This window comes from Myotis daubentonii, chromosome 3, assembly GCF_963259705.1.
Source record: "Myotis daubentonii chromosome 3, mMyoDau2.1, whole genome shotgun sequence".
NCBI classification, from domain to species: domain Eukaryota; kingdom Metazoa; phylum Chordata; class Mammalia; order Chiroptera; family Vespertilionidae; genus Myotis; species Myotis daubentonii.
Window position 1 is genome coordinate 184413699 of NC_081842.1, and position 25366 is coordinate 184439064.

The window sequence follows — 25366 nt, forward strand, 5'->3', positions numbered from 1 at the left end:
CAAAAACTGCAACCTTCACAATCAGTCTTTAGATTCTTCATGCAGAAGCAGAACCATACTTCTCGATAAAGAAAATCAGCAACCTTGTGTAAACACAAGCCAGCAGCAGCAGCAGCAGCCCATTACTCTCTCCTTTCACTGATTTTTATCCTTTAAAATTTTAATCTCCAATTGCAGCCAGATCCAGTCGTTTCAAATAGATCTGTATCCACTGCAGAGACAAATCCCTCCCTAACCTGCAGCACCTCTTCATCCAGAACGTTCCTGTTTGTTCATTCATGCAGATCAATTACAAAACCTCATTTGGCAAACGACCCAAAAGAAAATGAAAGAAGCAGTTGGGACTATGAAGAGAAAGAATCTCTTCTTTCAGCTCACCCTGGAAATGGAAGGTTTTCTGATCAACAGTTATTGTGAAGGTGCTGTCGTCCTCATCGTCTATACCAATCACAGCTCCCTGTGAAACAAAGAGCAAAATCCCAATAAGGCAAACAATGACATCAGCAATATTCACTTCTACAGCCCAGGAATGCTCACTGCACCAACGAAGACACTGGAAGCAAACTAAACACAGAAAAGGGGACTCTGAGGCTCTAGTTTTGCGTAAGGTGGAAGAACTAAAGGAGAGGGGGGTACTTTCTATCCTTGCTTAAAGGGCATGGAAGTGATGGGAGGGAGAGGGATCAAGCACAGAATCTGAGTCAAGGACCTGTGTGTAAAAGCCACTCACAACCTTTCTGAGCTTTACTAGATCACTCTCTAAAATGGAAGTCAAAAACCTCCTCCTCACCAGGTTTTTGTGAGGCTCAAAGAGCACAGATGGCTCTTCATCAGGATGCTTCTGTTATACTTGTTAGTGCAGAAATGCCAGGTGACACTTGCTTCAAAACACTGTCCCAATCACTTCTTCCAGGTGCTCCCATAACTACTCATTCATGGTTCTGCTTTCCACTTTTCACATTACACTGTGATTATCTGTTTATCAGATGTCTGCCTCCTCCCACTAAACTGATATGAGATCTTAGAAGTCAAAAACTATTTTATTTATTTTGATACATAACACTCAAATACACACTCAGCATATGTTTTCAAAATAAAAACATGAACATCTCTCCAAAAGAGGGAGGAGGAGGGGATTGCATTTATAAATTGTTTCAGGAAGAATGGGTTTTAAACTTTAATTTTGTTTATATTCAACTACATGCATCCTATTAAGAAAAGAGGGATTAAGGGAAGTGACAGGAAACTATGCTTTGATTGGTGTCCTTAAGAAAGAAATAGTGTCTTCAATATTCCAGAGAGAAAAGCTAGAGAACATGGGATAGGATAAAATGCCCCAGATTGCTGACAAAAGAACAATGTGCCATAGCCAAAACCAGGACCTTGAAAATGGGGGTTGAAAAGACGCAAATGGGCTACTCCTATCCCAGGAGGATTAGGTAACAGAGCCAAATATTTATTCAGCCTTCTCAGAGGCTTTCTAGATGAACCCCAATTCTATCCAAATCCCATCAATTGGAATTATCTTAGTTATTCCTCAGTTTCAGATTGAATAGGGATTTTTATCCCCATTTTCAGATAAGGAAACTGTCTCCAGAGAGCACAATGATTTAACGAAGATCATACAAAGACCTAACGGCAGAGCCAGAACCACTGGCATGGTGCCTACCTACTTATTCCATGACAGAAAATACAGACACACCTCAGTGAGAAAGCAGGTATGGGAGCAGCTCGTTCTGGTTAACTTAATTTTGTGGTTAATTGAGTTAACCTTCTAATTTATGATGTACCAAATATTTGCTGAGTCATAACTAAATACAAAAATATGTGCTAAATACAGCTCTTGAATATATAACAGTAGTCCCTGCCCTCAAGGCACTTACAGTCCAGTGGAGGAGATCAAACATGCAAAGAGGTGACTACAATACAAGGCAAAAAGGAATCTCTACACAGATGAGCTTTGAAAACATGTTAAGCAAAAGAAGCTAGTCACAAGGGAACCACATGATGATTTCACTGATAGCAATCAGGCAAATTCATAGCAACCAAGAGTAGATTAGTAATCACCTAGTGCTGGGGAGATGAGAGGAGGTACGGTAAAAAGGGAATGGGTTTCTTTGTAAGGTTTTGGAAACATTCTAAATTTGATTGTGGTGGTCTGCACAACTCTGTGAGTATACTACAAACATTAATGGTATATTTTAAATGAGTGAGTTGTATGGTATGTGAATTATATCTGAACAGAGTTGTTATAACTCACCCCAATCTAGGTCCCTTAACATAAATTCACTAGTTACCTGGTCAACTCAAATAGAAACCTCTAGGTTCTATTCATGTTCTCCCTCATTCCATCACCACAAATTGTGCTCATTCCACCTCTCGAACTATAATTTCATATTTGCCAACTCTTCCCCATCTGATGAATTGCTAATTCAGGCTCTCATCACTTCTTGCTTGACTAGAGGCCCAATGCATGAAAATTCATGCAAGAGTAGGCCTCAACCCCCGCCCCCCCCCCCCCCCTGCTTCCCTCCGGCCCCAGCTTCCGTCAGGAAGAATGTCCAGAAGGACGTCCGGTCTAATTAGCATATTACCCTTTTATTATGATAGATAAGGCAATCTGTCTGCCTTCAGTCTGGCCACATTTTAGTCCACAGTCCTCCTTATCACCAGAGTAATATTTCTAAAACACAGACTCCTATAGGAGATCCAGATGTTTAAAGCCTTCCTTGCAACCTAGCCAGATTGGTTCAGTGGAGAGAGTATTGGCCCGAAGACTGAAGAGTCCTGGGTTCGATCCCAGTCAAGGGCATGTGCAGGAGGCAATCAATAGATGTGTTTCTCTCACATCGACGTTTTTCTCTCTGTCTCTCCCCTTCCCTTTCACCCTCTAAAAAAAATCAATGGGAAAAAATATCCTCAGGTGAGAATTAACAAAAAATTTTTTTTAATTTAAAGCCTTCCTTGCCTCTCCATGAACTATTACATAAAGTCAACATTTCTTCATAATGCCATTTAGACTGTTCAAGGTTGGCCCAACTAACCTTGCCATTGTCATACCCAGCCCCTTCCCTTTTCATCTCACAGAGATTCTATATGTACTAAGTCAGGCTAAACATTTCTTTCACACGCTAAATAAAAACACCAGGTAGTTTCACTTATATTCTTCCTCAAGCTCACTTCCCCACTATTGGTTAAACAAAAGCACAACCCCAAGCTACCATTAAGTTTCGCAATGTTTTTAAAGAGGAGCTTTTTGAACACAGACCTTGCCTTAACCTTTCATTCACTATTGCAATCTAGTTTCCTTCCCCATCTGGGTAACAAACTGTGCTCTCACAGGTCTCCAATGAGCCCACTACTCTAGCTTTGTCACACAGCACCACTCTGAAGCATTATTGCTGCTGCTGACTACTTCTTTCTTGAAACTCCTTCCATGGCTCTTAATTACCTAAGCTGTGCTTCAGAACCATTTCTACCTAAGTACCTTTGACAACCTAGTTGGAAGAAAGCATCTTTTCTGGTCCATTACACTTTTCCCCTCCTCTATCCAAATGCTTCTTTGAAGACTTTGGAATGGAGCTAGCTATCTCCTGCTCCAATCAGGCCTTGCCATTACCCTGAGCTTTCTTCATTGTACAGATGCACAATTCATCTGACATTCTGGCCTCTTCATTTAAACTTCACTGCCATTCTCCTTCAGTCGCTCATTCCTCATGTCACAGTACCATAGACCTGCGCCATCCAATACGTCAGCCATCAGTCACATGTGGATATTTAATTTTTAATTATAATTAATAAGTAAAATTTTAAAGTAAATTCCTCAGTCATACTAGTCATATTTCCAAATGTTCCAGTAGCTATGGAACAAGCCGGTGCAGATACAGAATACTTGAATGGTTGCAGAAAGTTGTCCTGAACAGCACTGCCCTAGACTTGACATCACAGAGAACTGAAGTACAGTGAAGAGTTGACACTGCCAGTTACTGGACATTTTCAATGAGCCAGGCACTATGATAAGCATTTTACATACACTATATTATTTGAAAACAAATTTTATATTGAAAGATAACATATACAAAAATCCTAACTGTACAAGCTCAGTGAAGATAAGCTCTCCTTGTAAGCTTTCCTAATTATTAGGCCTGCCCTTATTTCTAACATTACATATTAGTTTTATCTGGCTTTGAACTTTAGACAAACGGATTCATACCATGTGTTTTCTTTTGTGTCTGGCTTCTTTCACTCAACATAATGTTTGTAAAAATTCATTGTTGTTGCACATAGCAGTAGTTTGTTCACTTTGTTGCTATAAATAGTATTCCTTTGTATGAATATCCACAATTTATTTGTAGTCTCCATTGTAGATGGACATATATGTTGTTTCCAGTTTTAGGTTATTAGAATCATGCTGCTATGACAGTCTCCTTCATATATTGTTATACATATGTTTGTATCTCTAAATACAAATCTAGGTGTGAATTTGCTAGGTCATAGGGTATGCATATGCCAATTTTAATAGACATTGTCAAACAGTTCTCAAAAGTAGTTGTGCCAATTAAGCACTAACCAATGGTGTGCAAAAGTTTCAATTGCTCTACATCTTCACTAACACTTTTTTACTTTAGTCATTCTGGCAGCTGAGTAATGGTTCTTATAATGGTTTTAATTTACATTTCCCTGATAACTAATGAGCTTAAGTATCTTTTTTTGTTTGTTGGTCATCTGAATACCCTCTTGTGAAATAGTTCAAGTCCACTGCCCAGTCACAAGACTGGACTATCATATTCTAATTATTTGTAGTATTTTTTTCTATAACCTGGTATGAATACTTCACTGGTTATGCATTAGGCAAATATCTTCTCCCACCCTGTTGCCAGCTTTGCACTCTCATAATGATGTTCTTTCATTAAGAGTTATTACCTTTAACATAGTACAATGTAATGATTTTATATTTTATGGTTGTGCTTTCTCTGTCTTCTTTAAGAAGTCTTTCCCAATCCCAACGCAATGAAAATATTTCCCTATGTTATCTTTTGGAAGTCTTTACATTTAGATATCAGGTTAGAATAAGTCCTCCAATGTTTTCCTCTTGGCCTTTATAAATTATAAATCAACATCACCACCATAGTCATAACCAGTTCTCTCTACAAGAGCAGGTGAGAACAAGTAACCATTTCTACTGGAATCTGCTGATTAGAATGCAAAATTCAGAACTGGGTATTTCTATCCTTTTATAAATTTTAGAGTCAGCTGAACAAGTTACACTTACACAGATACACACAAACACATACACACACACACACACACACACACACACACATGCTATGATACTGACCGAGAACAAACTGGGATTACCATTTATTTAGGTCATTTTTAATTTCAATAATGTTCATAGTTTTCTGAGTAGAGGTATTGCCCACCTTTTGTTAATATTTATTCCTAAGTAACTAAATTGTGTTCTTGGTGCTATGGTAAGTGTACGCTACTTTTAAAAATTCATTTTCTAATTACTAATTGCTGAAATACAATTCATTTTTGTATAGTGACCTTGTATTCAGTGATCTTGCTAAATTCACTTACTAATTTCAATATCCATCTACAGATTCTTTTGGATTTTTCTGCATGCTCAATTAAGTTGCTATGAATAATAACAGTTTTATTTCTTTGACTCCAATCATCATATCTTATATTTACTTTTCTTGCTTTATTCATTTGCTAGGACAGCCTGGTTTAAGATGGCCACTACAGTGGCAGACAATGTTGAATATAAGTAGCAATAGGGGGCATCCTTGTCTTGTTATTGATCTTTCTCCCATTGTCCACTGTAGCTATTTAAAAACTTCTCTACTTTCCTTAAACCCCCAACAACATAAGCAGTTATCAGGTAGGAACTCTAAACCTGCTATGAACGTCCCACCTAAAGCCTCACCTGCATCTGTACCCATTCTTGCTTCCTTTCCACCTGTCATAATGGAAAAGAGGCTCCATCCCCTTTCACCTTTCCTTGGGTCTCTTACTTTACCAATTTTCAACTTCTCCCTCCCCTCCCCTTCCCTCCCCTCCCCTTCCCTCCCCTCCCCTCCCCTCCCCTCCTCTCTCTCTCTCTCTCTCTCTCTCTCTCTCTCTCTCTCTCTCTCTCCCCCCCTTCTTTTCCACCTGCTCAAGTTTTTATTCTCTTTCCAACAATAACCACCATCACCACCACCACAATGATCCTTTTCGATTCTATGTCCTCATCTAGCAATTGCCCCACCTCTTACATTTCCTTCTAGTTAAGATTATTCAGACTTGTCCAGCTTCCTACCCAAAATTTATTTGAACCTCCCATTCCTTGTAGGATATGTAACCAAATCAATGGTTCTTGTTCATCTTCAAATAAAGTGATCATATAACCTGGTTTGGCTGAGACAGTTCCAGATTATGCCTGTTGTCCTGCCATAATAGTGAATAGAACCCCCTTCTAGTCTAAAGATGTTCTGGTTTAGGGGACAAGGCCATGCTATAGCCTAGCCTACAAAAGGCCCTCAGTGATGTGCTCCATGCCTACCTCTCACCTCTAGAGATTTACCAACTGTACCAAACAGCCTTCCTCTTCTTTTATCTGAGTTTATACAATTTATTTTTTACATCTGGAAAGCAAAACCCCTACACTAATCCATATGTGGAACAGTATTCTATTGTTTTTGTGTGTTTTTGATTTTTATAAAATGTTTATTCTCTTAAATCCAATGCATTCACAGAGTGTTAACACTTTAAATGTTTATCATTTCCACCAACTGCAGCATTATCTAAGTAAACCAAAATAAGCACTTCATCATAGATATAGTCAATGATTATTAATACTTTAAAAAAAAACACCTAAACTTCCCCAAATTTCAGCACAGGTAGTTTAACTGTAGATTTCAGTTCTAGATGATTTAAAAAAATAGTGTGTAGAAATGATTCTTCTTAGTTAAATGTATTATATCATGTTATCAACCAACCAAATCAAAAGCAATTGCCAAGCTGAATAAGTTACAAAGAAATGATAACTCTGGCTTGTACAGAAATGTGCAGTGTTTTCAAAGCTCTGAACAGTTACCTACTAATACAAATCTCCACAGCTTAACTTAGAGTTGGAAGATGAGTTTTCACAGTAATGTAATTTTAACCTCCATTTACATTCATTTTAATATATTACTAAGATGTTTACTCTATGTCACAATGGTGCTTTCCAGTGTTCACAATTTACAGTTTCAATTTATACAAGTCATTCACTAACATAAGGGGCAATTATTACTGCTACAAACTATCCCTAAAAAAACAAAACCCCACCTTACATAGAACTCTGAAAATGGTATGACTTAAAACAGATTAATCCAACATGATTTTTAATACTTTAGCCATTTTCCATACACTAGCATGTAAACTTGCCTACTTAATATGAGAGCTACAACTTGATTCACTGAGATATTATGTAATAATTTTCTTCAACTACCTTTTTCACCTTAACTCAAAAATCTCCTGACTTGCTGGCTCTGCTTCTGTGAATTTCAAACTGTATTTTTTATTTTATTTTAATTTTTTGGAGAAAGGCAGGTTATGATAAATACACTGTAAACAGAAAAAGCTGCCCCCAAATTAAGCCTTTTAAAGTTATTGTTACTTCTACACTATTTAACACTTTAAGAGTCAATTACAATGTTTCATCTTTAACACTAATACAAATAAATTATAGTCTGTTCTACCATTCTGGGATCTAAACTTCTAAATACATAAACAGAAGAGCAAAATACTTCACTGTTCAATTAAGAAATTTAGAACAGTTATATGATTTGACTAGACTGGTCAAGGTGGTTAGAAACATACAATTATGTAGGTGGTTAGTTAAATTTGCTTCTGGGGGTTGGTAGTCAAAGAACAGAGAGTAGCAAATGAAGTAACACACAAAAAATTATTTCCTATTTTAGGGGGGAAGGGAGAATCACAGGCCAGTTTAAACCTCTGTAGGCCTTTTGACTTACCCCTACTCAGATCTAAGAAAAATTTTTCAATTATCTGAATAACCCCCATTCTTTCCGTGAGTATCAAATTGATTGGTAGTCACATCTCCAAGTACAATCAAAAGCTTGTTGAATAAAATATTAGTAAGGTCAAAAGGAGACTACATATCAAACTGGAAAAATAATCTACTCAAGTACATTATTACATTCAGTTTTCAAATCATTTACTAACATGACAAAAGATTTGGCTTCAGTCACTCTTGTACACACAACACACCCAAACAGGCACTCCAGCCTCTGATCTGCTTTGCAACACAAGGCCATAAAGGCAGAGATGGCATTCTCTAAGCCAAACTTTAAATAGATTTTTAAAAGTAATTTCTAATTTTACAGAAATGCTTCTTCAAAAAATATTTTCTCTCACTCCCTCATCTCCTATACTGAAGGATGTGTAATATGTTTTTTCCCCAAGCTAAATCTGAACCCTCAAAATTGACTCCAGGCAGATCTCTGCAAATTAAAATCAAAAACAAACATAGAAAAATTATATTTTATTTATCCTATATAATAAAAGCCTAATATGCTAAGTGACCAGTCCACCAGTCAGCCATTCAACCAATCAAAGTGTAATATGCTAATGATATGCTAAGGCCACTCAACTGCTTGCTATGATGTGCACTGACCACCAGGGAACAGACAGTCAACCAGTCACTATGACGTGCACTGACCACCAGGGGGTAGATGCTCCAACTGGTAGGTTAGCTTGCTGCTGGGGTCTGGCCAATCGGGACTGAGTGAGATGGGCTGGACACGCCCTGGAGCCCTCCCAGGGGCCCTCCTCAGTTGGCCAACCTCCCATGTCCCTCCCTGGCCCCTATCATGCACCGTGGGGTCTCTCAGCCTGGCCTGCACCCTCTCGCAATCTGGTACCCCTTGGGGGTTTTGGAGAGCCAGTTTTGGCCCTATCCTGCAGGCCAGGCCAAGGGACCCCACTTGTGCATGAATTCGTGCACCAGGACTCATATATATATATACACACACACACACACACACACACACACACACACACACATATACACACTGATTGGAATCCTCCAGCATTTTAAAATCACTTTAGAGATGAATTCTGGGATTCTACTGCTCACAACTCCAAAATCTGTAATGATTTAAGGATATACTTTCTCTTGTTTCCTTCCTGGTCACCCTCTCCCCTCCATAAAAGTTCATTATAGCCACGGCTCAAGTTTAATGGGAAGAGAGAGAAGTTTTTGAATAGTTTTTGTTTGTTGGTTGGTTTGTTTTACTTTGGTGATCTGGGTGGCACATATTGCTCTTTGCCATTATGTCGAGTAACTCCCTGAGGTATGGCCCTGTGGCCAAACTGGCGTCTCTGTTCCCTGATTTTTCCAGCTGCTCCCCTGGAAATGGCATTGCCTCGGAAGCCAGAATAATCCTTACGAGCCCTTGCTTCTGGCTTCTCATGCGGTTTCTCAATGGACTTCTCAGGAGCTCCATTCTCTTCATTTTTGGTGGGAGACACTACATTGGAGCGAAGTTCTCGTAGCGGCTGCACAGGAACTGGAGATGGCTCTTTAGGGGGCTTCTGGCACACTTCAGCATAACAGCTTCCGGGGTTCCTGTAGGGCCACAGTTACAGCTGCATTTATGTTACTATCACATGGTGAAGCAGTATTTGTCCCCAACAGCTTTGCAGGATTTGGGGAAGAAACTGATATAGTTGTTGAGTTGAGAACATCCTTCTGAACAGTGGAATCGTCCACTAGATCCTTTTCTATATGAGTTGTGCTCAATGCAGGAGGCTCAGCTGTACACCAAGGACCGGTACTTGTATTGAGTTGCTGGGCAGCGGTGCAGTCGGTCTGTTCATCCTCTGCAGGCACTGGGCAACTATCCCCTTGTCTTAACTCTTCATTATCCTTTTCTTTGTAGACACCTTTAACAACATCAGGCATCCTACTCTCCAAAACAAGTTCACCTGGTGTTCTTGATGAACTTCCAGGTAAAGGAGGAAAATTTGAAGCTAATAAGTCAAACTTTGGTGTTGGAGCCTTTGCTTCAGCTGTTGAATGTTGGGGTCTTGGGATTCTGTCATCTTGTTGTTGTCTTCGACCTCTGAAAAGAGTTCTCCTGCCCCTACCATAATCCCCATTCTGTTCAATTAGCAAAGTTGGAGTCTCTTTTGGAAGGTAGCTTTGCTCCTGATGTCCTGTTACTATAGGGTTATGCCGTTCAGTTGGAAAGTTTCTTGAACCAGATCTGTTTACTGGTCCATCCCCCAATGACACAGATCCCTCTGTTGAGTGTTCTGAACCACTTGATGCCCTAAAATGAGGCTTCACGTGATTTTTTTGGAATGGTCGACCCATATTCACAGCAGCAGCAGTTGTTTTTTAAGGTCCTGGTGAATTAAAGCCATTCACAAAACTACTATTTGGAAACGGAGCCAGTGGTGTTTCAAAGTAAGGTGCAGGATTTGGAGACCAAGACTGAGGCACAATACTATAGATGGAGTACTGTCGGTGAGGACTATATACAGGCTGCATAAAGACTGGTGAGGCATACTGTGCTTGAGTTTGAATGGGCTGACTATACCTATTAGAATCCATAAATCAAAAACCATTCTTAGCAAAAAACGTACTGATGGCTTTTATCCTTGCCATAATTGGCTTGACCTGAAATGTTTTAACTTCTTCTCTCAAATATTTAAAAGCCTGTTGTGCACCTGTGTCTGACTGGAAAGCGATATACCCATTGCTATTGTGTGCAAACTCAGCTATCACCTTGGGGCAGTTTTCATTCTTGAACAAAGCTTTCACTTCCTCTACTGGTGTTGTTTCAGGAATCTCTCTAAGAATCACGATACTACGCTATGACTTGGTCTCACTTTCTCACCCTTCTCATCAACTTGTCCCATGGGAGAAGGTCTCAATACTTCAAGAATTATTTCGGGGTCTGTGGTTAGCTTTTTAATTTCTCCCATGTTGGCAACTGTCCAAATTGGAATGAATTGATCACTGTACATTTGAGATATCAGGTAAAGATCCTTTGACAAATTTTCTCGTGAGAAACAGAATTCTAATTGTTTCTTCAGACATTCTTTTAGGTCTTCTGTAGAAATTGCTGAATTGCTTTCTCCGGAAATGTCATATATTTGGTAACTCAGATCTTCTGGCCCTAAAATCATTCCATTAGTTGATTCTTCAATGCCTGTAGAATTTCTTGTGGTTTCACAAGATTAATACATTACTTCATATTCCTTACACATATCATCTGAAAGCTCTGTATTACCCTCAGGATGAGACCCTGATGTTGCTGCTGTTTCATGCCAAGAGCTTTCAGTTCCATGAGTTACTGGCGTGACATCAGTATTTCCAAGAGGAATTTCTTGCCACACTTTGGCATTAGGATTTAAACCAGTTACTTTAGATGTTACCTGCTCCACGAAGAGCAACATGCCTTCCCGGTTCAACCCAATCGTTCTCGCCGCTGCTACTCCAAATGGCTTACAGGCCCGAGCCCCAAACGCTGGGATAAGGACACTCGACCGGCCCAAGCACCCGGCAGCGGACCTGGCTCCTCCCCGCCGTCAGCCGCTGAATTCTCCAATATTCTATTGTTAAGCAAAGTTATTTGTATGCCAAACCATCAAAATATCAAAGTTTTTATTTCAGCCTTGCTTTTATGATCCATTGTGCCAACAGGGTAGCACTATTCAGGTTCCAGACAGAAAGTAAGTGGAGTGGCAGTCTTATGTATGCAACCAGATGGATTTCCTGCTTTCCCTCTTCTCCTTTCTAGTAGACACAGAAACATACTACAGACATGAGTCATAGTTCTGGTGCCAAATTCAGAAAAATAATTTTTTTCTCATGATTTAGGGGAAAAAGCAAAACACCCGGAAGTCTATTTTAGGCTGTTGGCTATTTCAGAGCCAATCTCCCTTTTCAAGAAGAGAAAAGTGGGCTCCTAAACCAATTCCAAAAATGATTTAAAAAAACAAAAACAAAACCAAGGAATAATGTCTCCTCTGGGACATGGATTGCTGACACGGCTCCCAAAAGGAACAGGCACAGGCTATAAATAAAAGTAATATATCCCTGCTCTGGAAGAGCACATAGTCGAGAGAAGAGAGGATTCTACAATATAGAAGGAAGCAGGAAAGCTCAAGGTCCAGCCTGCTCACCAAAGATGCTGCTGCATGAAGGACCTACTTAAGCATCATTCATTGACTCAACAAGTATTTAGTGAACAGTCTAGGCATTGATCCAAGTGACAGTAATAGAGTGGTGAACAATTTGCTTTGCTTTTTTACTGACTTGTATACATTCTTTGCTGGGGTCCAACCCCAGCAGGTCCAGGGGTTCCCAAAGGTGTGGACGGAGTCGGCGAAGACTATCCACCCTCTTCCTATGGTGGAGTCCTATCCGTCCCGAGTGCGGGGCGCTTACCTAGGGGTCCCTGTTCGGGTGCCAGTTGCCGGGGTCCAACCCCAGCAGGTCCAGGGGTCCCCAAAGGTATGGACAGAGTCGGTGAAGAAGGAATGACACGGAGACAGCGTTCAGTTGATCATCAGCCTTTCCAGGATCTCTAGCCACAATCTCCAGGGAAGTTCTGGTCAGGATCTCCAGGGAAGTTCTGGTCAGGATCTCCAGCCAGGTTCTGTGTCCATGTTCTCTTGCTAGGTTCTCCAGCCAGGTTCTGTAGCCATGTTCCCTAGCTAGGTTCTCCAGCCAGGTTCTGTAGCCATGTTCCCTAGCTAGGTTCTCCAGCCAGGTTCTGTCCAGGTTCTCCAGCCAGGTTCAGTCACCAGGTTCTAGTCAGGTTCTCTTGCCAATTTCTATAGTCAGGTTCAGTCCAGGATCTTTTGCCATGTTCTCTCCAGCGAAGTTCTTCTGTCTGTAGGTTCTGTGTAGGTTCTGTCTTCTAAGTTCTGTGTTGTTACATCTGTATTTATACCAGTTGATTCCAATCCTATCAATCTCTATTCCAAAGGTTAGGGCATTTCTTATCTCCATTCCAGGGAGTAAAGATTATGTAGCTTAAGCATGATTGTTCGTAGTTAAAGTGATTAATTACCCACCTGGCACTTAGTTAAGGGGTTTTATTCCCTCCCTAACTTCAGGGGAAAATCCCTACCTGGGGAAACCACCTTTCTCAGAGACCTTGGTTAAAACACATAGTGCCAAGAAGGTGAGCAAACATATTAAGAACAGTATGCCATATATGCCAGGTCCCTTGAAACAGCAAGCATGGACCGGCTCCCAGCAATTCTTTTGGGTTTTCTTTTGTTTTTATTGATTTGTAGTTCTTTATATATTCTGGATGTCAACCCTTTTTCAGTTGTGTGCATTATATATAATATTTTCTCGGGGTCGAACCAAGATGGCGGCATAGGTTAACGCCGGAGTTTGCTGCTTTGAACAACTACTTCAAAAGTGAAACTAAAACACGGAACGGACATCACCCAGAACCACAGGAACGCTGGCTGAGTGGAAGTCCTACAACTAGGAGGAAAGAGAAACGCACAGGGACACTCAGAGGAGGCGCAGTGCTGAAGTCAAATTCTGAGGTGCGGAGTGCGCGGACCGGGCTGGCGGCGGAGGGTGCGGTTGTTGTTTTCAATCGGGAGGGAGTCGCAGACTCTGAGCTCCAGATCCAGGCGAGTCTTTGGGGACCCAGACTCAAACCGGAGAAGCAGGACTGTCTGGCTTCTGTCAGAGCGAGTGCAGCTTTCTCTCCGAGCTTTGCAGCGGGTGCTGGGACTCAGAGAGGCAGAGCCCCTGGGGACAGGACTGAGAGCCGCCATAACTGCTCTCTCCGGCCCACCCTGTTGATCCTGTGCGACCCACCCCGCCCAAGCCCTGCACAGAGGCATTTGCCGGATAGCCTCAGGCAAAGGCTAGATTAGCACCTCCCTAGAGGACAGAAGTTCTCTCACTGCTGACACAGCTGATTCTCATAGCCACTTGGCCTGGAGGTCAAACCCTCCCTGGAATTAGCTACAACAATCAAGATTTATCTATAAGACTGCGAACAAAGACCACTAGGGGGTGCACCAAGGAAGCATAACAAAATGCGGAGACAAAGAAACAGGACAAAATTGTCAATGGAAGAAATAGAGTTCAGAACCACACTTTTAAGGTCTCTCAAGAACTGTTTAGAAGCTGCCGATAAACTTAATGAGATGTACACGAAAACTAATAAGACCCTCGATCTTATATTGGGGAACCAACGAGAAATTAAGCATACACGGACTGAAATAACGAATATTATACAGACGCCCGACAACAGACCAGAGGAGCGCAAGAATCAAGTCAATGATTTGAAATGCGAGGAAGCAAAAAACATCCAACTGGAAAAGCAAAATGAAAAAAGAATCCAAAAATGCGAGGATAGTGTAAGGAGCCTCTGGGACAGCTTCAAGCGTACCAACATCAGAATTATAGGGGTGCCAGAAGATGAGAGAGAGCAAGATATTGAAAACCTATTTGAAGAAATAATGACAGAAAACTTCCCCCACCTGGTGAAAGAAATGGACTTACAGGTCCAAGAAGCGCGGAGAACCCCAAACAAAAGGAATCCAAAGAGGACCACACCAAGACACATCATAATTAAAATGCCAAGAGCAAAAGATAAAGAGAGAATCTTAAAAACAGCAAGAGAAAGAAACTCAGTTACCTACAAGGGAATACCCATACGACTGTCAGCTGATTTCTCAACAGAAACTTTGCAGGCCAGAAGGGAGTGGCAAGAAATATTCAAAGTGATGAATACCAAGAACCTACAACCAAGATTACTTTATCCAGCAAAGCTATCATTCAGAATTGAAGGTCAGATAAAGAGCTTCACAGATAAGGAAAAGCTAAAGGAGTTCATCACCACCAAACCAGGATTATATGAAATGCTGAAAGGTGTCCTTTGAGAAGAGGAAGAGGAAGAAAAGGGTAAAGATACAAATTATGAACAACAAATATGCATCTATCAACAAGTGAATCTAAGAATCAAGTGAATAAATAATCTGATGAACAGAATGAACTGTTGATTATAATAGAATCAGGGACATAGAAAGGGAATGGACTGACTATTCTTGGGGGGGAAAGGGGTGTGGGAGATGTGGGAAGAGACTGGACAAAAATCGTGCACCTATGGATGAGGACAGTGGGTGGGGAGTGAGGGCGGAGGGTGGGGCGGGAACTGGGAGGAGGGGAGTTATGGGGGGAATAAAAAAGAGGAACAAATGTAATGATCTGAACAATAAAGATTTAATTAAAAAAAAAATATTTTCTCTCCCAGTCAACAGTTGTCTTTCTCTTTAATTGTGGTATCCTTTTGTGGTTCAAAGGTTTTAAAATTTGAATGTTGTCAAATCTACTAGTCTTTTCTATCATGGTTTGTGCATTAAGACATTCTTCTCTGTCCTGTTATCATAAAGACATTCTTCTATATGTTCTTATAAGTATAAATATTCATTTTATATCATTAATACCTCTGGAATTTATTTTTGTGTACTATGTGAGACAGTAATTTTATTTTTTCCATATGGGCAGCCAATTGATCCAGTTTCACTTACTGAGTGACAGAACTGATCTGTAATGTGTCATTTACTTTTTTTAAAATATATTTTTATTGATTTCAGAGAGGAAGGGAGAGGGAGAAGCTGCAAAAAACAGGCATCTCTTCCTCGCTGCTGATTTTAAAGACAATTACTTCTACTATCTCACTATTTAGCACACTGTAGCTTTTAGCAAATATCCTTATCAGGTTAAGAATAGTCTCTTCTATCTCTAGCTTGCTTAATCTTTTTTTTTTTAATATGCATTTAGGTTTTTTTAATTATTGTTTAAAGTATTACATATGTCTCCTTTTTCCCGATTGACCCCCCCTCCACAACCGCCCCCGCCCAAGACAAGCCCCCACCGCCCCAGTGTCTGTGTCCACTGGTTTTGCTAATATGCATGCATACAAGTCCTTTGGTTGATCTCTAACCCCCCGCCTTCTCTCTGAGGTTGGACGGTCTGTTCAGTGTTACCTTGTCTCGGGATCTATTTTTGTTCATCAGTTTATGTTGTTCATTATATCCCACATATAAGTGAGGTCATGTGATATTTATCTTTCTCCGACTGGCTTATTTCGCTTAGCATAATGCTCTCCAGTTCCATCCATGCTGCTGCAAATGGTAAAAGTCCTTTCTTGTTTATAGCAACGTAGTATTCCATTCTGTAGATGTACTACAGTTTTTTAATCCACTCTTCTGCTGATGGGCACTTAGGTTGTTTCCAAATCTTAGCTATTGTAAATTGTGCTGCTATGAACATAGTGGGGCATATATATCCTTTCTGATTGGTGTTTCTGGTTTCTTGGGATATAGTCCTAGAAGTAGGATTACCAGGTAAATAGGAGTTCCATTTTTAACTTTTTGACAGTGTCTGCACCTGTGTGCATTCCCACCAGCAGTGCACGAGGGCTCCCTTTTCTCCACATCCTCATCAGCACTTGTCATTTGTTGATTTGTTGATGATAGCCATTCTGACAGGTGTGAGATGGTATCTTGTTGTTTTGATTTGCATCTCTCCGATGATTAGTGACTGAGCATGTTTTCATATGTCTCTTGGCTTTCTGTATGTCCTCTTTTGAAAAATGTCTATTTAGGTCCTTTGCCCATTTTTTGATTGGATTGTTTATCTTCCTTTTGTTAAGTTTATGAGTTCCCTGTAAATTTTGGAGATTAAACACTTATCTGAAATAGCATTGGCAAATATGTTTTCCCATGCACTGGGCTTTCTTGTTGTTTTGTTGATGGTTTCTTTTGCTGTGCAGAAGCCTTTTATTTTGATGTAGTCCCATTTACTTATTTTATCCTTTGTTTCCATTGTCCTAGGAGCTGTATCGGTAAAGATAGTGCTATCACATATGTCTGATATTTTGCTGCCAATAGAGTCTTCTAAGATTTTTATCGTTTCCTGTCTTACATTTAAGTCCTTTAACCATTTTGAGTTTATTTTTGTGTATGGTGTAAGTTGGTGATCTAGTTTCATTTTTTTGCATGTATCTGACCAATTTTTCCAGCACCATTTATTGAAGAGACTGTCTTGATTCCATTGTATGCTCTTGACTCCTTTGTCAAATATTAATTGAGCATAATGGCTTGGGTCTATTTCTGGGTTCTCTGTTCTGTTCCATTGGTCTATATGTCTGTTCTTGTCCCAGTACCAGGCAGTTTTGAAAACCGTGGCTTTGTAATATAGCTTGATATTTGGTAGCTTGCTTAATCTTGAATGCATGTTTCATTTTATTCACTGCTGCTTCTGTGTTTATTCAGATGGTCATGTAGATTTCCTCTTTTAATGCTAACATGGTAAAGTAATTAATTTTAAAGTTAGCATCCTAGTAGTCCCAGAATAAACTCTATTTGGTCATAGAACTTTTTATTTATGCACTAGAGGCCTGGTGTATGAAATTCATGTACAGGTAGGGTCCCTAGGCAATCAGGGCCGATCTGTAGGGAGACCGGCAGGGAGATCGGGGTACCCTGGCCCCCACCTTGGCTGGCCTGGGGCCTGAGGGCAGGTCCTGTATTGAGCGTCTGCCCCCTGGTGATCAGTGTGCATCATAGCGACTGGTCAGTCCACTGGTTGTTCTGCTGTTAGGTCGATTTGCATATTAGGCTTTTATTATATAGGACTAGGGGCCCAGTGCACGAAATTCGTGCACTGGGTGTGGGGCGGGGGGGAGTGTCCCTCAGCCCAGCCTGCCCCCTCTCACATACTGGGAGCCCTCAGGCATTGACCCCCATCACCCTCCAATCGCAGGATCGGCCCCTTGCCCAGGCCTGACGCCTCTGGCCTAGGCATCCGGCCCGGGCAGTGGGGACCTGCAGTGGCAGCGGGGGGCGCCGCGATCACGCGGGCTCCGCCCCTGCCCCTGCAGGACGCCTCTGACTGAGGCATTCGGCCCGGGCAGCGGGGACCCGCAGCTGCAGTGGCCCCGCGATCGTGGGCTTCGCTTTAGGCCCAGGCAAGGGACCCCTAGCTCCTGGGACTGCCAGCTTCGACCGTGCTCAGCTCCCATCGCTGGCTCCACCCCTACTTCCTGCTTTCACTGGCCAGGGCGGAAAAGGCGCCTGATTCTCCAATCATGGCTGGGGGTCAGGGCAAAGGCGGCCCCAGGGCCGCCTTTGCCCTGCCCCCCAGCTCTTAGCTCCCCCCTGGGTTTCCGATCACTGTCAGTGGCAGGGGGCTTCTTCCTGCTTTCCCTTTCACCTCCCTGCATTGTGCCTACATATGCAAATTAACCGCCATCTTAGTTGGCAGTTAATTTGCATATATCCCTGATTAGCCAATGAAAAGGGTATCGTCGTATGCCAATTACCATTTTTCTCTTTTATTAGTGTAGATTACTGGGTATGGTATGCTATATTTTGTTTAAGTTTTGACATTTACATTAATAAGTGACTATCCTAAAATTTTTCTTTGTTATTTTCTTCTTTGTACTTTATCATTACTTTTCTTTTTTCTAATTTTTAAACTAATTTTTAATCTCTATTTTATAACATTCATCTAAGATTATAAATCATAGCCTTAGATGCAGTTTTAACATGTGGTCCCTTCATTATCATTCAGGTTTAAATATTTCATAATTTCCATTATGATTTCTACTTTCACCAATGAATTATTTAGAAGTATGCGTGTGAAGTGGTGGTGGCTATTGTTTTGTTAAGGGATTCCTAATTTACTCCATTGTCAAAGAATGTTATCTATGCAATACTGGGGTTTTGGTGTTTTCTTTTTCCATAACAATTTAAATTTTTTTTCTTATAGTCTGTTATGTCTGAAAGTAATACTGTGTCCTTTCTTTTGGTTAACATTTTCCTGAAATCTTTTTCATCACTTTCTTTTTATTTAATTTTTAACTTGTAATTACGAAATATTATAAACATTCAGAAAATATAACCCTAATGACATCTATGTACCAATCACAGGGACTCAATAAATGTTTACATCTTGCCCAAAACAGGACATTTTTAGTGTCAAATTCACAAGAATGAGATGACACTTGCATAAAAGCTACTGAATTAACAAAAAGGGCAGAAATTAATACAGTAATTTTTCATAATGAAATGAGAAGACAATTGACAAAAGCAAATCTAAGGAGATGAGGGGGAAGGACAGTCTTAAGATTTTACATTAATTTAAAAATAATGCTTTATTGCATCCATTCTAAGATATCAATGATTATAAGATACATCCCAATGCCAGAGATGTTAACATATGAAAAAATAATGTAGAATCAATGAGATAAAGCACCAGCAGAAAAAGTCAGTGCCAAAACTATTAATAATCCATCATGGTACACTGCTAACCTCTCCTGTGATAGACTAAAAGGAAAGAGGACAGTTGACTCATAATCAGTCACCTCTAATGATCAACACGATTGGAAAATGGAGTACCCAGTTTCACTAACCGGTAAAAAAGTGTTACTTTAAATCACATATGGACTAATAGTTTTTGAAAACTCACAATATATTTATCATTAAAACTATGTTGAATATAACTCACCTTATTTGAATGATTCCTAAGGCCCTGTAGAATTCTTCAGAATCTGAGATTCATTTATCTACGGTAATTATCAATTACAACAGTAACTACCATTGACTAAGAATCTAAGTCCCAGACACTGTGTTTGGATACTTTTTAATATATCAATTAATTTGCTACTCATAATTTCATGATTAAATGACATGACTCCTATTCCAGAGAGATAAATAAAATGCAGAGCTGAATAGATGAGTTGCCTGAAGTCACAAACCTAATTATTAGCAAAATCCAGATTGGAATTACATTTCATATATGGCCTGTTCTTGTCTCTACTCTATACTACCTCTTTAATGTTACTGTATCTCCATTTTTTAGATTTTACCTGTAAATGTCAATATTTTGCTTTTAGCTAGTATGTTGGGAAGGAGGAAAAATCACACCAGGACTTAACCAACATTTTACTTTTCCATTAAGGCAAGGGCACCATCTAGTGGCACACACGCTGCCACCAATACAATCCAAGGAAGTAGATGGGAAGGAAATGGTTTCTCACTCTCCTGCTTTCCTCAGCTGGTTTTACACTACCTTGCGACAAGTTGGGAATTTTTATGTTAACTCTTCTAGTCAAGAAATAGAGAATCATGGTGACATTAAGGACTGAACAGGATTTTGGAGACAGGCCCAAGTTCAATCCCAGATTCACCATTTACTGTGTAACCTTGGAAAGTTACTAAAAGTAGCTTGAGTCTCAGTCTTCTCACATGTAAAATGAAGTAACACCATTTACCTAAAAGGGTTATCATGAAAATACAAGTGCAAATAATCCAGCACAGTGCCTAATCGTGAGCTTCCTCAATTACTACTGGTTCCTTTCCCTAGACTCCTTTCATGTAAAATAAAACCACACGGGTGTTTTGTTTTGTTTTTAGAAAATATATCGTACAACTGGCTTATGTTGTGCTTAAGATAACTTCCACAGCTTCTTTTTATGTAATCTATAGTAAATACTCTGCAACATTTATTCATTATTTTATAAATATACAAAATCAACAATAAGCATTTTTGTTGTTACATAAATTACTATGTACCAGGCACTTTTGACAGTGGATGGGGAACTCACTATCGAATGGGGAAATCAGACAAGTTAAAATGTAGGTACTTTCATGGCTATAAGTGACAAATGTGATAAGGCAGAGGAGAGGGTATGTGAATCAGGAATGCTTCACAACAGAACCAACATTTGAAAAGTCTCTTAAAAGATGAGCTCACCAGGGAGGGCACAGAAAATTCCTGACAGAGAAACAATGTCAACTGGAAATATTGGGTGAAGTATATAAGTAATCGTCTAACCATTATACACCTGAAATTAATACAAAATAATACTGAATGTAAACCATAATTGAAAAATAAAATTAAAAATATGTATCTCAAGATCAGTGAGGAATGAAGAAACACAATAAGGGAACGTGAAGTATAATGTAGTTGGAATATAGGATGGGATGGATGGAGAGGTGGGAAGAGATCTATGGTGTGGATCAATGTAAGCTCATTAAGCTCATTTGGACGCTAGATGATAGATGCATATCAATTACCATCACCGTTACATCAACATCCATAGCATGCATATATATATATATATATATATATATGTGTGTGTGTATATATATATGTGTGTGTGTGTGTGTATACATATATACATATATATACATATATATATATGTGTATATATATATGTTGTGTACTAGTGTGAAACCCTATGCAAACATTATTGCTAAGCCTCACAACAACCCTGTGTGGTGGAGAGACTGTTCCATGATGTGGACTCTCAAGTTAGATCAAGCTAGATCCAAGCCAGAACAGAAATTGTTTCTCATAAAAACTCTCAGAGACTGTTTGAGCAGTCCCTCCCCTATACTGCCTGGTGTGCTAGCTCATGCTGATTCCTGGAACAGGCCGTTGTATCTAAGCATTTCCCCCTTACCTAGGGTGGATCATACCCCAGTACCTCTGCCCATTTGCCGTGTTCTATATACTAGTAACTAGGGGCCCAGTGCACAAATTCGTGCACCTTGAAAGGACCTTTGGGCAATGAGGCTGCAGTGGTCACTATTGAGCCTATCTCAAGCAAAGAAAACAGTTAATTACAGACTGAGTGGTGACTGAGGTCAATAGCAAGTGCTTAGAAAAGCAATTAAGTCAAGAAGACAGAAGGAAAACCAAAGGAAAGAAATAAAACAGTAAACATTTTCTAAATTCTTTATACTATCACATATATACCATCATCTGCTCAAAATAAGCCTGTCTCATTCCTATCCTGCAACTTCACCAAAAGAATAGCTTACCACTAGAAGCTGATTCACCTAGTTATGATAGAGTTGGTTCTTCTTTAGATACAATGGGCTACTAGAAACTATATCCCCCAACTCTGCATTCTTTCTTGCCTTTAGCTATTTGGAAACTGAACAAGCAATTAAAAGCAGCATGAAGCTATTAGATCTGCACTGACTAATAGAGTAGCCACTAGCCATAGGTGGCTACTGGGCACCTGAAGGGCAGCTAGTCGGAACTGAGATGTGCCATAATGTAAAGACACCCTGGATTTGGAAGACTTAATATCTATATATATATGAAAGCCTAAGCAACCATTATACCTGAATGACCAGAACGACTGGAACACCAATCACTATAATGCACACAGACCACCAGAGGGCAGACACTCAACGCAGGAGCTGCCCCCTGGTGGTCAGTGCGCTCCCAAAGCCAAACTCCCGTGGCCCCTCTCCCCAGCCTCAGCCAGCTTCCAGTGGCTCCTCCCCGCAGCCAGCCAGCCCCTGGATAGGCCTCAATCACCAGCCAGGCTAAGGGACCACACCTGTGCACAAATTCATGCACCAGGCCTCTAGTTTAGGAAATAATGCAAAATATCTCATTAATAACTTTTTTACGGATTACATGTTGAAATAAAATTCTGGATATTATTTATTTGGCCTAAGCAAATATATTATTAAAATTAATTTCACCTATCTCTTTCTACTTTTTAAATGTGGCTACTGTAAAAATTTTAAAGTATATATGTGGCTCACATATTTCTACTGGATGTTGCTGCTACATCACTGTTGTTAAAGAATGTTGAACAAAAAGGACAAAGAAGCAAAAAGTAGGATTTTTTCATAGTTTTTTCTACTGTTTGCTCTACTTCCAACACTATAACTCATTTTCCAACCCCTGTCCTTGATTATAAAACAGAGGTTAAACAAAAAAATCAGTAGCTACATTAAGTCATGGATACAACATTAAATCATAGGCCAAAAGAGTTTAGCCCTGGTTCTGGTTCTGACTAGCAGTTACCCTGGAGAAATCATTTTTTCTCTCTGGCCTTAGTTACTTACCTAACGAAGCTAAACTAAATTTAGACTTCCATGATTCTGTCAAAACATTGTTTTTCTTTCTGTCAAAATTGGTTTTCATAAAAATGAGTAAATACTCACTCTGAGTCTAACACATCCTCGGCGAGAGCCTCTCATCATTTTGTCCTTGGACTAAAAGAAAAACAAAAACATTCAATGAATAAAAGCTTAACTGATTATTTTTAGAATCATCTAGAGATTAAGAGACAAAATTTATAGTAATATTCCCCATCCCTCTTCCCCCCAAATCATTTCGAGATAGAAATTAGCAGGTTTAAAATGAAATTGTTTTACAGTCTATACAAATAAACCTAATTATAGGATTTTATGAATACCTTTAATGTAGCATATCATATATATATAAAGCCAGCGACTGGAACGCTGTAACAACCAGAACAACAGGTTGCTATGACGCCCACTGGCCGGCCAACCTCCTTCGGCCCCTCCCCCCAGCTGGCCCTGCTCCCAATTGGCCTCTCCCACCCTGATCAAGGGCAGGGCAGCTGGCCAACCCCCCTGCGGCCCCTCCCTCGGGCCAGCCCAACCCCAGATCAGTCCCCCCACCTCAATTAGGGCGGGCCAGCTGGCCAACTGTCTGTGGCCCCTCCCTCTAGCCAACCACGCCCCCGATTGGTCCCCCACCCCATCAGCTTGCAGCCCCTCCTCCCAGCCAGCTCCGCCCCCGATCGGCACCCCTCCCCCCCCATCAGGGGCAGGACCGCCTGCAGCCCCTCCCCCTGCCTTATCCAGTCCTCGATCAGTACCCCACACACCAATCGGGGGTGGGGCCAGCCAGCCAACTACCCACGGCCCCTCCCCCCGGCCACTGGCCCCTCCATTGGTCCCCCTACCCCATTTGGGAGCAGGGCCAGCCAGCCCACAACCCCTCCCCATGGCCTGCCCCACACCCAATCAGCCCCCACCACCCCAATCCGCCCGCGGCCCTTACCCCCAACCAACTCTGCCCCCGATCAGCCCCCCACACTCCAATCAGGGGCAAGACCGGTGGCTACCGCCCGCAGGCCCTCCCCACGGCTGGCCCCGTCCCCAATCGGCCCGCCCACCCCAATTGGGGACGGGGTCCACCGTCCAATTGCCAGCTGTCTCCTCCTCCCAACAGGCCTGGCCCCAACCTGCCCCAATAGGGGCCGGACCAGCTGGACCCCACCTGTGCATGATTTCATGAACTGGGCCTCTAGTGTCTATCCTATATAATAAAAGAGAAACATGTATATTAACTATCTGTTTGCTATGCTCACCAGCCAATCAGAGTGAATATGCAAATTAACCCAACGGGCGGAGAGCAGAGCAGGAAAGCCAGAGGCTTGGGGGGCCGTGGCTCCCTTGGTTGCTCCCAACATGGGGAGCACCAGGAATTCTGGGAATAGTAGTTTTGGTGGCAGCCCAGGACCTGAAGTGGAAGCCCAGAGCACCAGGAATGCTTGGAATCATAGTTCTGGTGGCAGATGGATCTCCTAGACCAGGGGTCCTCAGACTTTTTAAACAAGGGGCCAGTTCACTGTCCCTCAGACCGTTGGAGGGCCGGACTATAGTTTAAAAAAAAACTATGAAAAAATTCCTATGCACACTGCACATATCTTATTTTGAAGTAAAAAAACAAAACAGGAACAAATACAATATTTGTATTGCCATGTGGCCCGCGGGCCATAGTTTGAGGACCCCTGTCCTAGACACTAGCAAAGTGAGCCTGGAGCAAGTTACTGTTGCAGTGGGGGATGGCGGGAAAGCAAAGGTGAGAGACATAAGTAAAAATCAGAGTGTCTAGGAAAAATTAAAGGGAAGCTATCCTAAAACTTCCAGGAAATCTCTACCAATTAAGCAAAGAAAAAAAAAATGCCTCTATTATTCGGTGAGCAACAAACCAAACTGGGTTGGGGGTCTCAGGCAATTCGTTCATATGATTGCAAAGACAGACAGAAACTCCCAGATTGGAGAGGGCTCCCCTGAGGGCTCCCAGATTGGAGGGGGTGCAGGTCGGGCTGAGGGACCCCCACCACCCCCGTGCATCAATCTTCATGCACCGGGCCCCTAGTATATATATAAAAATCCAGAGACCGTAACACCGTAATGACTGGAACGACCAGTCACTATGACACCCAATGCAGCCAGTGAATTGGCCGATCAGGAGTGGGGCCAGCCGGCCACCCCCTCCCCCACGGCCCTTCCTCCTGGCAAGCCCTGCCCCTGATCTGCCCGCCCTACCCCAATTGGCCCACAGCCCCACCCCCACCCAGCCCTGCCCCTAATCGCCCCCCACCCCAATAGGGGGCGGGGCCAGCCAGCCAACCACCTGAGGCCCCTCCACCCAGCCAACTCTGCCCGTGATTGGCCCCCCCACACCAATCGGGGGTGGGACTGGCTGGCCCACCGCCCACAGCCCCTCCCCACAGCCAGCTCC

General features: G+C 41.5%; 1 protein-coding gene and 1 pseudogene across 9 annotated transcripts in view; both read right to left on the reverse strand.

The window, feature by feature from the left end:
* OSBPL9 (oxysterol binding protein like 9) overlaps positions 1 to 25366 on the reverse strand; it is a 141266-nt gene that overhangs the window by 96105 nt on the left and 19795 nt on the right. For all 9 annotated transcript variants that reach the window (XM_059689632.1, XM_059689629.1, XM_059689631.1 and 6 more), the window contains exons 2-3: positions 23029 to 23079; positions 379 to 457 (exon numbers count right to left, since the gene is read on the reverse strand). In XM_059689632.1, the coding sequence (XP_059545615.1) occupies positions 379 to 457; positions 23029 to 23079 (130 nt within the window). The remainder of the gene's footprint in view (positions 1 to 378; positions 458 to 23028; positions 23080 to 25366) is intronic.
* On the reverse strand, positions 9052 to 12317 carry LOC132231090 (la-related protein 4-like; annotated as a pseudogene).